Source organism: Oratosquilla oratoria, chromosome 18 (assembly GCF_046742065.1).
Source record: "Oratosquilla oratoria isolate Oo_2021 chromosome 18, ASM4674206v1, whole genome shotgun sequence".
In the NCBI taxonomy this organism is placed as follows: Eukaryota; Metazoa; Arthropoda; class Malacostraca; order Stomatopoda; family Squillidae; genus Oratosquilla; species Oratosquilla oratoria.
In genome coordinates this window covers 64,843,949-64,860,965 of record NC_134794.1, presented here as the reverse complement: position 1 = coordinate 64,860,965, position 17,017 = coordinate 64,843,949, and the positions used below count along the sequence as shown (strand labels likewise).

At 38.7% G+C, this 17,017-nt stretch overlaps 1 protein-coding gene across 6 annotated transcripts in view; it reads left to right on the top strand.

Moving 5' to 3' along the window:
- RalGPS (Ral GEF with PH domain and SH3 binding motif) overlaps positions 1–17,017 on the top strand; it is a 183,887-nt gene that overhangs the window by 135,053 nt on the left and 31,817 nt on the right. For 5 of the 6 annotated variants that reach the window (XM_076202316.1, XM_076202317.1, XM_076202315.1 and 2 more), the window contains 4 exons: positions 991–1,133; positions 2,723–2,948; positions 6,308–6,556; positions 13,648–13,716. In XM_076202316.1, coding sequence (XP_076058431.1) covers positions 991–1,133; positions 2,723–2,948; positions 6,308–6,556; positions 13,648–13,716 — 687 coding nt within the window. The remainder of the gene's footprint in view (positions 1–990; positions 1,134–2,722; positions 2,949–6,307; positions 6,557–13,647; positions 13,717–17,017) is intronic. The other variant, XM_076202318.1, reaches the window with a different exon arrangement.

Below are 17,017 nucleotides of genomic sequence, written 5' to 3'. Positions count from 1 at the left end.
ATATATTATCTGTGTGTGTACTTGGCAGTAGTGGTCATACAAAATGGACATCAGAAAGAACTATCAGCGTGCTGCCTGTTTTCAAGATTTGTCTGATTCCTTGCTTTCATCTGGAGGTGCACCCTGGAGGGGCTGGCACTTGGTCTCCAGACTGGGCCCAAGATCTTTCTATGATAATATCTTAAACTGTATTCCTTCCAGTATTTCATATAAGGAGAGCTGGCAAATGGTGACTGGTCTCCTTTTGCTATTAGTCAGTGACACAGAAACAGTCCCACAGTCAGGTGAATACAGTAAGGTAAATACACGAAAATAACACAGTCCAAATTTTCTTCCCAGAGAGAGATATTGGAGGGACCAAGGACTATGACAAGCCAGTGGGGCTGTGGGTATCCAGTTGGGTAGACTCGAGGGAACACTTGTTAGTATTATTTTCATAGCTGAAGGACAGATGGCCAGAGGGCCAGTCTTCATCAATCGGGACCCTATTTTGGCCCAAGTCAATTTTTCATTCTCTTGAAATTGTCTGTTATGAGAACAAAAATCTATGTGTCAACATAGCAAAGGAATTAAGCATGGCAGTCTTACTGCAGGTAGGAAGGGCTAGAGAATAGAACTTAGGGGAACAGTTGGGGAGGTCTTGAAGCTTCACCCTTCCTTGACCCACCACCCCTGACAGATGGGGGGAAAGAGAGTATATCTCCAACATCCTTTACTCAAAAAATAAAAGGAATAGAAGTTGTGTTGTTGTGAATCGAGGGATTGTGATTGTAAGCTGGGAACTGCAGTTCTTGTAATATAAAGAGAAATGTGTAAAAATGAAATAGTGTCTTGGAGTACTGTGAAATAGGTATGCATACTCTGAAATATTTATATGCATATTGGGCTAGGTTCATATAAATCTGAATTTTTTTTTTATTAAGGAGGTTATTTGCAAACACCATCATATCATCAATTTCTCATGCTTTAATGATAATATTCATTCTGCAGACTAAGTAAAACATGGGCAGCCCTGTCTCGGAAGGATCGTCAGCAGTTTGAGCGTATGACAGAACTCTTCAGTGACAGAAACAATTGGGAACAATTGCGTAACCATGTCAATAGTCTGAAGTTGCCTATGATCCCATATCTTGGTAAGTAAAATCTGTGGGCTTTTGTTTGCTTACTTGCACCAGAATCTCGTTAGGTTGACGATAAACTGCATGGAAGAAGAGAATTGCAGGAATGTTCATGATAGTTGCAAATTACTTTATCAGCATTTATCTTTGAGGTGGTAAGATAAGAGGGGTAGTGAATGTGTTTTTGATGCTTGTTGAGATGGTTGTATATGTGATGATGATATGATATGGTTTAATATCATAAACTCCCCTTTATGGGGAGGCTAGGACTGTGGCCCTTACAGAGGAATTTGTAGTGTGACATTTAATGCATAGGTGCATTTAATCTTTTTCTACTCCCACTTCAACCCTATCTGTTTCCTCTGGTATTCATTCTATCCCATTCTCACTTGACTCGCACCTTCAGGTCCTCTCTGCCTCATTCCCTTCTTTTATGCAAAGTAGTCTTTCAAGCAAGGAAGGGAGAGGGCAGGGGATGGGGGTAGTAGGGAGTGGTTGTGTGTGGATGATATTTTGACACAGCCTGGAGGGATTTCTTCCCATCTTCTCTATTTTCTGCATAAACGGATGGAGAGTGGGGGTAGGGTTGCCATGGTAATGGAGGAACGTTACTGTGGATTTGTTGTCTTGCTGCATTGCTTCCAATCTGAGCAGTGGGGGGGAGGATACAGGGATGACCCTTCATCCACAAGGAGCTAAGATGAAAATGAAACAAGGGTGGGAGTGAAATGGGTGGAAGTGGGTATGTGCCTTTGACTTGGCTACCCTCCTGATAAGGGGGAAGAAGCCTTGATATATAGATAGGTGGTAAATGCTTTGCTTCAAACAGATCTATGTAAGGGAGCACCTTCCTAGCCCTCACTTGAGAGGGGGAATTTGGTCAAATTAAGCTTTAAAAAAAAAAAAAAAAAAAAATGTTAGACTAGCTTTATGCAGATTTTAAGATTGTGAAGCAAACATGAGACACTTAGGTTGAGATATGATTTTCACAGCAGAAAACATATCAGATAGAAAAATGTGAGATGTGTGTACACAGTACAGTCAGTTCTCCTTATATGGTAATTCTTTATCCAATAAATTCACAGTTACGGTATTTGGTAATTACTACCCTCGATTCTATTTACGGTAAGTAAAATTCACAGATATGGTATCCGCTAGATATTTTGAAGAGAAAAGAGCAGGGAGAAGGTACGTCTGTCATATCCTATTATTATATGATATAATGGGTTCGGTATACGGTAATTTAAATTTGCGGTAAGGTTTTCAGGAACGTATATGTACTGTATAATGAGGACTTACTGTATATGAAGAGTAAAAAAATGTGAAAAGGATTTATTAGAATAGTGAAAAGGGGAAATGCATTCTTTTGGTTACATAAGGAAAAACATGAAGAGAGCAGAAAAAATACAGTACACTGAAGAGGTGGAAAGTTGTATGGACTACAAATGTGTGATAAACCACTACTAAATGATAACTTGTGTGGTAGGGATGCAAGAAATATTTATCTTGTAAAGTTAGCTATCAAGAGGTCAGAGAATGTAGTCAGCATGTAGAAGAGAACACCGAGAACATTTTTAATAATGATTTGTTTTCTTACACTACAGGTTTATTCCTGACAGATCTTGTATATATAGACATGGCTCATCCTCACTTTGGTGGATTGGAATCCGAGCAGAGGCAACTTAAGATGAATAATATACTTCGTGTATTGGCAGACTACCAACAGTCTGATTACTCAGCCTTACCACACCTTACTCATGTGCAAGCATACTTGGCCTCTGTACGCTATATTGAAGAACTTCAAAAGTTTGTCGAAGATGATCATTACAAGTAAGTTTTTGTATAGTTAGAATCTGTGGTGCTCTTTGAAAATGACAAGGTGCAGTCTTGTAGGGTATAAGTGGGTGAGGATTTCAGTCTTTTCTTTTTATCTTCATGAGGGGACAGAGAGGGGTGGGTTGCCAATAAAGTGGAGTGGCCTCGCTGTGGATGTGCTGTGTCTTGCTGCATTGCATATGACTCGGGTAGTGGGCGGTATACATGGATGACCCGTCATCCACGAGGAGCTAAGATGAGAGGGAGGAAAGGATGGTGGATGGGAGTGGAATGGGTGGGAATAGATGTGTACCTTGGACTTGGCTATCTCTCTTATAAGGGAGAAGAAGTCCTTGGTGCACAGATAGATAGATATAATTTCTATCCGCCTCTCTTTTTGGGTAGCGGCTGATTGGATTTTCATAGGGGGAGTTGTTACTGTTGGAGAGTTCATGCATTATCTATGTATCTGTATCAAAGATTGCATGTATTGTTTGTGTTGTACCTTGCTGCACTGCCTGAACCCAACAGTGTAACAAGGGACAGTGCAATCATTCATCACCAAGGTAATATGGTGTGAAGGGTGATTGAATGGATTGTAACTACTTTTGATTTGGGTGTGTGCTTTGAAGTGTGTATACACACTATAGTATTGATGTTAAGTATAACATTATAATTGAAGATACGATTGGCCACCTCCCATATAAGGAGTAAAGTAAAGGACCTTCAGTACATGTAAATATATCCAATCATGTGAATGTTAAAATAGAGGCACTTCTATGGACCAGAACCTGTTTGTTAGAAACAAATCACTCAGAGAAATATAATTTTTTTTTTTTTTTTTCCCCTGCTTCCCTTCTTGAATTTATACTTTGTTGATCTTAAATATTTACTTTAATTTCATATCCTCCTATGGTGGATAAGAAAGTCATCACACATTCACTTGCATACTGTAGAAGCTATTTTGGTAATAAAAAAAATAATGCCTCCTATATATTTTTTTTTTTACTTATAACTCAAAAAGTTGAAGAGCTACAAAGATGGGAATGGAACCATTAAAATGAGTGGACATTATTGCTTCCAAATTTATTTTTCCATGTAATCGCCCCCTTTCTCAATGCACTTTCACCAGAAGGAAAAGTACCACAAGATTGGAGAAATGCAAATATTGTACCAATATACAAAGGAGGGAACAAAGAAAATCCAACCAACTATAGACCAGTCTCCCTTACAAGTACAATAGCAAAAATATATGAAAAAGTTATTAAAAGTAAATGGATTAAACACTTGGAAGAGAACAAAATACTAAATTCAAAACAATTTGGATTTAGATGTGGAAGATCGTGTGCCACAAACTTGATATCCTTTTACTAAAAATTAATAGAAATAATTCAAGAAGGGACGGATGGGCTGATTGTGCCTTCTTAGATTTATAAAAAGCATTTGATAAAGTACCACTTAAAAAGCTACTAAGAAAAATTGAAACAATAGGTGGAGTACAAGGAAAGTTATTGGAATGGATGAAAAATTTCTTGAATGGGAGAAAATTGAGGGTGGTACTCATAGATAACAACTCAGATTGGGAAGAAATGATAAGTGGAGTCCCACAAGGTTCTGTATTGGCTCCGATAATGTTTGCCATGTGTATAAATGACATGGATGAAGGTGTGGAATATTATATGAACTTCTTTGCAGATGATGCAAAACTACGAAAGAAAGTAAGTACAGAGAAAGATTGCGAATCACTACAAGAAGACCTGGACAAAATCTGGAAATGGAGTCAGAAGAGTGAAATGAATTTCAGCCTCAAGAAATGTAAAATGGAATTTGGAAAAAGCAAAAGTAGAATATTGGGACAATATAAAATTGGTACAAAGGAAATTAAAAAAGATAACTTGGAAAGGGACTTAGGAGTAACGATCACAAATGACATGGCACCAGACATATCAACAAATTAGTTGGAGAAACTTTCAATTTACTAAGATCAATGAAAGTAGCCTTTGACTACCTGAATGAAGAAATAGTATAGAACATATTAGTTACATTGATAAGACCAAAATTGGAGTACGCTGTGACACTATGGACACCCAGCACTAAAAAGAACATAAAAGAAATTAGAATTCAAAGAGCAACAACAAAGATGGCACCAACACTCTCCAAATTGACATACGAACAAAGATCGACCAAACTCGAACTACCAACCCTAGAACAAAGAAGAGAAAGAGATCTACAAGAGCAGCAGCATACAAAAGTTTTGAGTGAAATTGATTCTGAAGAGCCAGAGGAGAAGAATGTTATCTATATGTGAGAGGAAATGTTGGGAATATGGGAGTCTTTCACAGTTAATTGAAAGGTAGCACTCAGAACAAGTTGCATCCAGTTGTTCATCGGAGCTATTTAATGACACTTGCCTAACTTGTTTCCAAAACATTCTGGAAGGGTAGAGAAAATGAACTTCCTTGGACAGTTTTTTCTTGAAATGACCTGCAGGTGTAAATGAGGAAAGCATGACGACAAAAGCAAAAACTAGTGAAGAAAATTAAGTTAAGCAAAATTAAAAAAGATGCTGTATTGTAGCAACTAAGTTTAGGGATAAAGTGTAGCAAGTAAGTGAGCAAAAGTGACCGAAAGAGCATGAAAAAATACCTCTAACCTCCAGCACTCTCCTTCACTCCCCACCTCTGCCAGTACATATCTAACATTAGCTCAAGTCATCCGATATCCAAGACAAATACACTATAAAACCAGTTTATTTCTTTATATTGTCTTTTATTATGTGTTACATTCACTTTTATGTTTTTATACAGTATTATTTTATAAATACTTTTTCTTATCTCAAAGATACAACATTCATGTTTGTCCCCTTTTCCTCTATAAAGTAGATCTAGACATCCGCCCCTCCAGTCCTGGGGTACAATACCCTCCTTTAAGTACACATTAAACAGTCTCACTAGCCAATCCACTGTAACTGTTCTTCCCTCCATCAGATACTCCACATGCCACCCATTTAACCCAGGTGCTTTACCAGGTTTCATCACTTTTCATGCTCTATGTGTCTCACCATTTCTCGTGTCTACATCCACATACACATAATAACTCAATTATGAAGGTTCTGAAACTGCTCTGAAAAATCTTTTATTGATTTTCTCTTGTAGTCACCTTAATTAAGGCCATGCAGTAGCCCCGTAGGTACCATGTTGAATTCATGAGCAGATGGCCATGTGTTCAGTTCCTTGCCGCAATGGATAGGGCTAGCCCTACCATGGGTTTCTCACTTACCACTGTGTGGGAGTGGGATGGTGAGTGAGTCACTTTCATGTTTGAAATCTATATTTCTTATTTAAAGGTTGTTTATTGTTTTTTGTTGGTTTCAGGTTGTCACTGCAGCTGGAGCCCAACCCCTCCAGTACCCAAAGTGCAAGTCGTGAGTGTATCAATGATCCTTCCACCACTCCCTCCTCTGCCACCCCTTCCTCTGCCACCAATCTGTCGCCTGCTAAGACAGGAAGTTCCTCCACAGGCAAGGGAGCGGGCATGACCCCATCCTATCCCTGCCCTGCTCATGGTCCGCAGCAGAGTAAATTTGTCCCTGGCCACAGGAAGGCCCGCTCACTAGGCACAAAGTAAGAAGAGCCTTGTATGACTACTGTACTTGTTTAAGGGTTTCTGCAGTTATATTTTGAACAGTGGAATGTTTCACATGTTTTGGGTTATGAAGATGATGCATTTTCGTTTTAGTTTGAGTTTGCATTGGTCTGGCACTTGGTTCGGTACCATCTAGGAACAGTCTCAAGAATTTTTCTCAAGACAACTTTTGGACCTTATTCATGTCTCCCAAACAATTTCCATACATTTAATTCGTCAAAGTGACAGGACACTGTTGGAATACTAGGGGAATTCTTTTGGAGCAGTCGACTAATTCACGGTTTATCCTGACATAAAAGGTAACTGGAAATTGTATGGGAGTTTTTTTTTTCAGGAACTGAGGGTCATAGTCCTGAGAAAAGTTCTCAAATATACAAGTATCATGAATTGAGATCATAGAGACCATTTTTAATATTTACAGAATGAAGCTAGATTTATCTTAAATGCAGTCAGCATTTTACTCTTTGAGGAGTGGAGGTATTTCTGGTCTAAATAAGGTTGTCTATTATGAGCCAGAATAGAAATCTTTAGTGTTACAGTTGAAAATGTTTTTTAAGTCTAAGGAATAGAGGTTTCTGCCAACTAAACAATCATCTGTTGTAGGTGTGTAGCTGTATATACTCGTACAGCTCAAGATGTTCTGCCGACTAAATTTGTACTGAGTATTTGTCATATAAGATTTATATTTTTTATGATAGACATTGTGGTTGTGTAATGTTGGGATTGGTTGGGTGTTTTTGTTTGTTTGTTTTTTTAGCTGTGTATTATATGCAGTCAATTTGTGATTGGGTATAAATTCAACCAATCAGTTGTCGAAAGATGGCAACTGCTGACAGTTTTGGCAAAGAAAACTTCATTTGAGGATGAAGCCTTTATTGATTGTACAGCATTTCACTTGCATCTCTTTCAAGTACAGCTCTGAGTGAAATATTGTGCTTCCAATGAAGTTTTCATCTTAAAATGGTGTTTTCTTTACCAGAATCAGTCAGTTGTTGCAGAATTTCTTTGATGTGAAATGTATGGCCACGGGTCAATCAGCAAAGATCTACAGGTTCTCTCAGATCTTACCAGAAAGAAATGCTGTATGTATTGGTGTTGGGCTGTTTTGTGTCATTGTGTAGGAAGAGGGGAGCAGATGCTGGTTGTCAGTTTTTAATATGTAGAAAAAATGATAGAAAAATAGTGCAAGTTGATAGAAATTTGGGGCTGGGTTAGGAAACTAATGCTGGCCCCTTGAGGCTGCAGCTATAGATAAAGATGAGGATGTTGATAGGCTATAGAGATAGATAAGTAGAGACCATCCATCCAAGATGTTTTTCCCACAAGACCACCTTGTGTAGTTGCCTATTGTTAGTCCTTGGTGTCGGGATTCTGGTAATGATATAGAGTTTGAGGCATGAAGACGTTGGATAGGATTCATATCACTGTTTTCTACCAGTTATCAGTAGATTGTTGGATTTGTGGATCAGTGAACTTCTTGTATTGCCTTTTTTAATCCCTTCTTTAGACAACTTTGAAACTCGCTGAAATTGCTTACAATTGTGTTAACAGTAATGAAGAAATGATGCTGTAGTTGGCACATATTGTTGTCAATGTAGTCCATGCATATACAAGGGCTGCAATATCTTTGATAAGGGGGTGGCTGAGTTGAAGTATGCAGCCACCTTATACTCGTCTAAAATTCATTCATTGACTTCCATCATGATTGATGTTCAGCAAGTATTGAAAGTTTTCTTTTATATGATATTCCTACTACATTCTCTGTTGATAATCCTGCTATATACATTGTGAAAATGTTGTTCAAATGAACTTTATCTTTTTGACTGGAGAGAATATAATTGTATAATGAAATCTATAGTGGAGGAAAGAGGATTTCTTTGTTATTGAGAAAAGGTTACCAAGGTGCTTCTGGCCAAAGGAAGATGTAAAGTTGATCTGGTGGCTCTAAGAGAGAGGTTAGATAAAGACCCTCATATGTGGAAACCATTTCTGCTTATGCAACACTTCACTTGAGATCCAGTTTTTCATTTGACAGTGGTCAGATCAATGCAGGAGACTTTATGTTAGTGCGGGTCTTGTTGTGGTTCGATCTTTGGGGAAAAAAAATTCATTTAGCAGATGTGAGCTGAAGAACCCTAACTGTTTCCTTGTATAGGTGCTACAAAGATGGTCATTCCTTGATGAGTGGTAGGAAAGAGTATGATTTTGGGGGGTAAAAAGATTCTGTAGAAGAGTAAATCACAATTGTGACATGATAGATAAACCAAGTAAGAGAGTGCTCAAACAACCAATGATAATATTCTTTGAGCAAACAAGACATTGGTCCTTGCATCACAACAATATCAACCAATATTTAGATGTATCAATCTGAGTTTCTTATGTAGAGAATTGTAGTGTTGGATATATTTTAGCTAGAAGTACCACAGCTGAAGTAAAATGGTAAGTGCCACTCAGTATAGAAGGGATTGATTTAGCACCATGAACAGCACTATTATTAACTACTGTCCTCCATCAGTACAATTAATTTATCAACCAGTGGAATTTTATAAACCATTTTACTTTATATCCCTATCTCCATAGCTATAGAAATTATTGTCCCCATTACTGTGACCACTGAAACTGTTTCATGTCCCCTTCTCATCACCTGTAATAGATGCATCAAGACCATAGGAACTAACATTCTATAAACTCCTGTCAACCCCATTTTGATTATAAACATAATTTTGTTTATGAGCCCCCCATTTATACCCCATTGGTTTTAGTTCCTTGAGCTCTGATTGGAAGTTTTTTTTGTTTTGTGTATTATACATCTGGTCTTTTGTCATAAATGAGTCATGTTTAAGCTTGAAGTTTGTGTGTCTGTTGGTGTAACTGGTTGATTTTGCACCTTGTATTCTCTTTTCGTAATGCTAGTGTGCCACCTATCAACATTTGTAAGAAATGTTAAAAAAAAAAAAAAAAAAATAACTAGCATGCCTGTACATGAACTCTTCTAATAGGTATATGCATACACATGCATGAACACAGACTTCAGCATGCCTTATTGCAGGCATTATAAATTTATGCACAGAGGTGTGTACATGCATTAACTCCATGACATGATCATAGACTCTCACAGGTGCACAGTACAGTATCAAGTCAGATCATTTGTTGACCAGGAGCTGATGTAAATATGGAATGTAGGTTGGTGGTTGTTTGTGCAGGTTGGTAGCCAGTTGAGTTGGATCTGATTGGCAGTGGTACAGGCAAGTAGATTGTGTACAAGGTGGCAGTTCATGGCACTGCAAGAGAATCCTCTGAAGTCTGGTGCAGGCCAGATGACACCAATTCCATCAAGAAGTGACTTGTATAGGCTGGTGGGCTTTCCCCATGCCAGGTGTCACTATTGATGACCAGCAGTTACTTAAGTAGGCTACCAGTTGCATATGCAGGCTGAAAGTCATATCTGTTGTTTGCCATAAGGTACTTGGTAGACAGACAGCCATTGGAGCAACTGTCGTTTAAAGAGGTCAGTAGTAACTGGTATGTAGGTGAAATTCAGAGGATGTTGGGCCAGTAGAGATGTGGTCTAAAAGACATTCTCATGGGTCATTGTTAATCAATAATAGTTTGACAGTTCATGTTGCAGGGTGGCAAATAGTGGAGCACTTATGAACAGAATTCTTTACCCATCCATTGAGCTTAATGAAAAGAGTTTTATTGCAGATTACTTAATGTATTTTATTAGTACAGTAGTTTTGTTGTATAAAGGATTGTTTCATGGAAGGGCATCCATAGGTTTAATTTGGTACATCACTAAACGAGTTCTTCAGGACAGACCACTAAACTCGATACATTACCAAAATTCCTAAGACTAGCTTCACAGAAATATTCTCACCAAGAAAGAACCACATTGGTTTGCTAGTGTTCAGGACACCATCCAGCTCTAAAATGGTATCAACACAGAATGGGCATGGCCGAAGCATCAAACTACCATAGATATAGTTACCACATAGAAGACACTGAACACATCCTACAGTGCCATACATTAACAATCTCTAAACAACACAATATTTTTTCCCTGAGTGACCTGGGAGCTGTGGGTCTCCTGCAAGAGGAACCTGGGGCAGCAGATAGATTGATTGATAGTTATAATTGCTAATAGTGATTTCTTTTCAGGACATAAATAGATGGGTAGTTCTTCAAATCAACTTAGTTTTAGGTTAGCAGCCTGTATTTTGTACTGAAGTTAAGTCACTAGTACTAGTCATTATCAAAGACTGGCCGTCAGTGTTCCAATAATATATATGTTTATACTTATATATATATATATAATGTACATACATGTACCAAAACATCATTTTCCCATATAAGGGAGGTGACCAGTTGAGGGATGCACCCACCTTTCACTTATCCTACACTTGTTTGTTTTCTCTTACCTCCTAGTCCACCACCCATTGCCCAGGTTGAAAGTAATGCAGGAGGACACTGCATCTTGACAGCAGAGCCTGACAGGTGAATGTGTGTTTACATACATACACACACCAAAATTTCCATTCTCCCTTGTAAGGTATAAACCAAATCAAAGCACCATCCTTAACTCAATGGATACCTATCCAACACCCATTTGTTGATCCTTCTATCTTAGTTTCTTGTGGATACAGGGTCATCCCTGTCTCCTGCCCACTGCTGCTCAGTTTAGAGACAGTGCAGTATGACGCAGTATTGCAATAGGGCCCAACAGCTGAATCTGATCTAACCCCGCATCTTTATTACATTGTGGTCCTTTCCCCTCATTCACTAGAATTTACAGAACAGATGAAAAGAAATCCTTTTGGACTGCATCAGTTTATCACACATTCACAACCCCTCTCCAATCTTGCCCATCTCTTAACCTCTCCCTTCCCTACTTGACAGACATTCCTCTTGAACTCAATGCCCCTTTCACCCCATCCATCCTCTTTATTCTTGATCTTCCCTTCAAGTTGATTTCATCTACCTCTGCCCTTTACATACTTTCTGCTAGTCTCTCTTCACACAGTCTTTCCATATGCATTGCTTCTTCATTTCTCACTCTATCCTTGTAATGCTCTCCATACTTCTTTAACACTTCATATCTCGACTACATTTAAGTTCTCCTGTTTTGCCTCCTGTATATTCCAACTCTGCTCCTGTGTCATGAGCACAGATACCTCCTTGTGCAGTCTTCTTGTCATTTTCAGCTCCTGATACCTATTTCTCATGACATTTTTAATCCCCCCTAGACATTTAGAATTATCTTCCAACACACTGCCACCCTCACTCCTTGTAACATCTCATCACCTTACTTTGTCCCACATTTACTTTCGGATTTCTCCCCTCAAATCCCTTTCCAAACTCTGCCACTTACTGCTTCAGTCTCTCCTCCATCCGAGCTGCAAGGGAAGTGTCATCCACAAACAACAGCTGGCTCACATCCCATTTCCTTAGGATTTCATCAACTCCAGACCCCAGCCCAGCACCTGAAGTTTACCTCTTGCACCAGCCCATTCATGTATACATTGAGTAACCATGATGATATTACAACCCTGGTGCAGCCCTACCTTCACCCTCTACCAGTCATTGTTTCAATTTCCTACTCCTACACATGCTTTATTTTGATTGCCCTCAACATACCAATCCCTACCCCATACATCTGCAGCACATCTCATAATGCCTTTCTATCAACCCTATTATACACCTTCTCTAGATCCATAAAAACCAAAAATACGTCTTTACCTTTTACCAGAAACTACTCGCATACCTGCCTTGTTATGGAAATTTCATCCGTGCACTTTCTTAAACCCACAGTACTCTTTCCCACTTGTATGTATGTACATATATATATATATATGATTGTTTGACTAGGTTTAACATTATGGACACCCTCTGTGAGAGCTAGGATGGTACTTTCTTATGGAGGACTTTTTGAATTAGGAAACTTAATGTAGTATGTCCTTCCTACAAACTTGCTACCAGGAAGATTCGATCCATCTCTGCTGCTGATCTTTTCCCTAATTATTGATGCCCTCGGTGAAATGAACAGACTGGCAGTTTGTGGAGGCTAGTAATCAGTGGTGCAAGGTAACAGTCCTCACCATAAACCAGGATTCAGTAGTGTGGCTTGCTGGATTTTTTGTATTATTGGCCATCAATTAGGGGTATAGATCAGTGGTGAGTTTACTAGTTTTGGTATATAGTTCATGGTGCCAGAGAAGTATGGGGGTAGCATTAACATTGATTGGCTGTCACTGGTCAAGTGTGGTAGTTATTCTACCTGGCCAGTAGTTGGTGGTATTGGGTGCTCTTCAGTAATGTAGGCCAGTTTTGTTGTTATTGATGAAGAGCAGTTCCTTGTGTGGGCTGACAGTTACTAGTGTAGGCTGGCAGTCACGAGTGCTCTGCAGCATACTCCTAATTGTGGGGATCTATAGTGTAAGGAAAATATGATGTTTTCAGGGAAATACAAAAATGTGCATGGTAATGTGTACAGTTCACTTTTGTTCTTCTCAATGGAGGTGCCACGTTGCATGTAAACTGTTCTTAGAAGTGCTGCATACCATGATTTTTTGTATTTCTTTGAGTGGTGTGACACACAAGGTGTTTCTGACTATCGTGGTGGTTGTCATGTTTGTACATGGTTTGTTTCTGTTATAGGAAGCCTTCTTTCGTTATGGTTTAGATTGTACATATCATTAGATTCTAACTTTGATACTGTATGGTGTGGTTCATCGCAAAATTGGATCTTGTTTTCTTTTAATATTTATCTTTTTTAAGTTACAGCATTTTTTTTCCATGTTAGTTGGTTTGGACATGTCAGTTCACCATATTCCTGCACCACAATAATTTCCACAGATTGTCACATACATATAATCATCAACTCCAGTTGCCATGCATTGTAATGTTGTGTGCACATATACTGTGTTGCTATGCATTTTATGATCCATGTACGCATCAGATCGTCACTACGCATTGTATGGTGTTGCTAAGCAGTGTACCGTGTTGATGCATATTGTGACCTCATGCGTCATATACTAACTTCCGCCTCCCTTGTGCTGCTGCTGCTGCCTAGATTTCGGAGTATGAGCCTTCCGCGCAACCTCCATCGCTCCGAACCTCAAAGTCAGTCTGATCGCTTCGGGTGAGTGAAGAGTGTACGAGTATTTGCTGCTGCAAGGGTTTGGGGCAAAGGCATGCGGTCAATACCCTTGGGCAGGCCTGGCTGTGTGTGCTTGCTCTTCCCTCATGGTCCTCATGTACATTTGGCTAGCGTCAAGTCACATCCAAGTCCACACTGTGTCATCAAACCCGCAACCTTTCACACTTTTCACACTGCATGTAGTGGTCACAGCCTTAAAGCTTTGTAGTACTAATGCCACCTCTTGTGATGCTTGCAATCACTGCCATATTTCACTTTGTGTCACTATTGTATTTCAGAGTGCATGTTGTCTGTTAAATATAATTGTGCTTGCATTTGTTATCACATTTTGTGAACAAGTCACCTTTTGCGTGGTCCATCTTCTATTCCTCTGGTTTCACATTTCTTTGATTGGCGAGTTCTTTTCATTGTATGGAAGGAAGAGCTTAACACATCACACTATCTCTCTCCTCCCTCCTTTCGTTGTCTTTAACTTTGCATTTGGTGTGTGATTGCATACCTCTGTGGAGATGTTTTTATTTTTTATTCAGGTGCCAGGACAAAAGACAGAACTGCTCAGTTTTGTCTCTGAATACATTGATTCTGCTTGTTTCAAGATTTTCAGAGTTTCATGTGTAATTCCACTTTATGATCTAAGTTGTACACCTTCACTTTTGAGTGAGCTCTCAAGTTTTATATTTTATTTTGTGGTGCCATTTGTCCTTGGTTATGGTGTGAATATGATTATTGACACGTATCAAGCCATAATATATCTGGTTTATATCACCCCTTATTTTTGTGTGTTCAGCAGAATTTTTATAAGTTATTGTCACAGTGGACTTGGCATGTTGTGTGCGTGTGTCTGTGTGTCTGTATTTACCTAATGTGCGTGTGTGTATATTTGTGTGTTTGTGAATGTTTGTGTGCTTGTGTTTACTTAAATGTTTTTACCTAATTGTAATGTTCAGGAAAAAAGCCATGTTCTTGAGGTCTCGTCTGTCTTCATTGACTAACAACTATAAATGCTTTTATATCTTTTAATTGGACTATTTCCTTTTATAGGCCATTCTAGGGATAAGTGTTGGCACCTGCCAATGGTGGTTCTACAACATGGAAGTCAGAGAAAACCCTCTCCTCTTCCACTTGTCTTCAAAACATGTCACTACCTTAACTTCCGTCTGGCTGTTGGTTACTGGACTAGGGCCAAGTTATTTCAACATCAGCTGTATTTTCTCCATATTTTTAGGAGCAGTCCCACTTTAATGCAACATGGGCAAAAGTCTCGGCATTTCCTCTGAGAGATCTGTGGAATGGCTGTGGGGTTGCAGGTTTCCATTTAGTTTCAACTTTAGGCAAGAATTATACATGGGCTACTACTGAGGTTGATATATCTGAGTAAGAAATTGTGTTTCTTAATATTCTTCAGACTTGTTGTCTCCTCCACTTTTATCACATGACCCTCTGTTGTGCTCATCCCAAACTAAGAGATTTTGTCCACAATTTTTATTGATTTGAACACTACAGTCTTGTCACTGTTCCCTGTTGTTGTTATTCCTGAGGCTGTCTGGTTAAACAGTCCCATCTCCCAAACAAATGCCATGGCTGGAGTGAAGTACAAATCCCTTATTTACCTAATTGTAGTATATAGGAAAAGAGCAATGTTTGTTGGCTCCCATCTCTTTTTCTCTATTTTTTTATCATGCCTAGCCTCGAATTCATGTACAGTTCCAACTTAATCTATTTCCATGATTTCCAATAATCATATTTAGATTTGAACTTCATATTGTTTGAGCTTGGGTTATATCACTTCCTAAGCTATTCCAAGTATTTACGCATATATATGGAAAACCATATTTCTTCACATCCTTTAGACATGTCTTAATTTGCTCCCATGATGTCTTAAAGCCCTCCCATCTTTAATCAGAAGAGATCTTCTGTAAGTGCAATCTATCCCATTTAGTGACCTGAATACTACATTAATTTTATCTCTTTCTCTTTGATCGTTCAAAGTTGGCAGACCCAGTGCTTTTAGTTTGTCTTCATATGGTTTGTCTGCCAGGTTCTGGTCTGTAGCCAGAATTTATGATGGGGGGGGGCTTCCTGCATATTTAGGGGGCTGAACATAATAAAATGACTAATCTTGTATAGTACTTACGAAATACGGCAGTAGAGCAGTGTTATGACACCACTGCTGAACCATCAGACACAAACCGACTATGATCATCAGTCAGGGTCATCAGTGCATTGGATATCATATATGGGTCATGCAGTACAAGCACGTGCAGGTGGTACCAAATTGTAAGATGATGAATTAAGGACATATGTTTACAGCAAATAATATTCTTGAAATCCATTAGTTTGCATCAAACTGCAAACTAACTTCTAGTTTTATTTTGACAATCATTGTATAGCAAAAATAACTGAAAAATACAAATATATAAGATTGAGAGTTTCAATGAGTTTTTTCATCATCTTTTTATCCATATAGTGAAATGCCACTTTGATCTTCTGCAGTAGTCTGTGTGTCTCCCACAATCCTGCTGATGTCTTTCAGGTGATAGGTTATCTTTTATGAACATTCCCAAATCTTTTTCATCTTTTGCTTTTGTAATGGGTTCACTTCCCAAGGAATAGTTTAAGGATTGTCTTTTGCCACTATTGCCTATATCCCGTACTTCGCAATTTTTGGTATTGAACTAAATTTCCCATTCTTGGCTCCATGCAAAAGTAGTGTGTAGATCTTTTTGTAATGATCTACTGTCCTCATTTTTCACTCTTCTCATGATTTTTGTGTTGTCTGTAAACATGTTGGCATAGCTTGTTCCGTCCATCATGTCATCGACTTAGACAAGAAACGTTATTGGTGTAAACACTGAACCTTGTGGAACTCCACTCATTGCTGCTGTCAATCTTGACATCTTATCTTTTACTACTGTCCTCATGTATCTTTCATTCAAAAAATCTTTCATTCATTCTAGTATTTACCTCTCAGTCCTCCAGCGTGCTTCAGTTTCCACACAAGTGGACTGTGAGGTACTTTATCTAATGCTTTCTCTAGGTTGAGGTACACACAGTCCCACCCCTCTTTCTTTTTCATTGCATCAGTCATTCTTGAGTTAAAACTTAAAAGATTAAATACACACAACTTTCCAAATCTGAAGCCAAACTGATTGCCTGTCAGAATGTTCATCTTTTCAAGGTATTTGGTCCATCAATTTTTCACAATCCTTTCACATAATTTCACAATTGTGCTGGTCAGTGATACCAGTCTGTTTAGTGGTGTCCCTTATTTTCACCTTTGTGA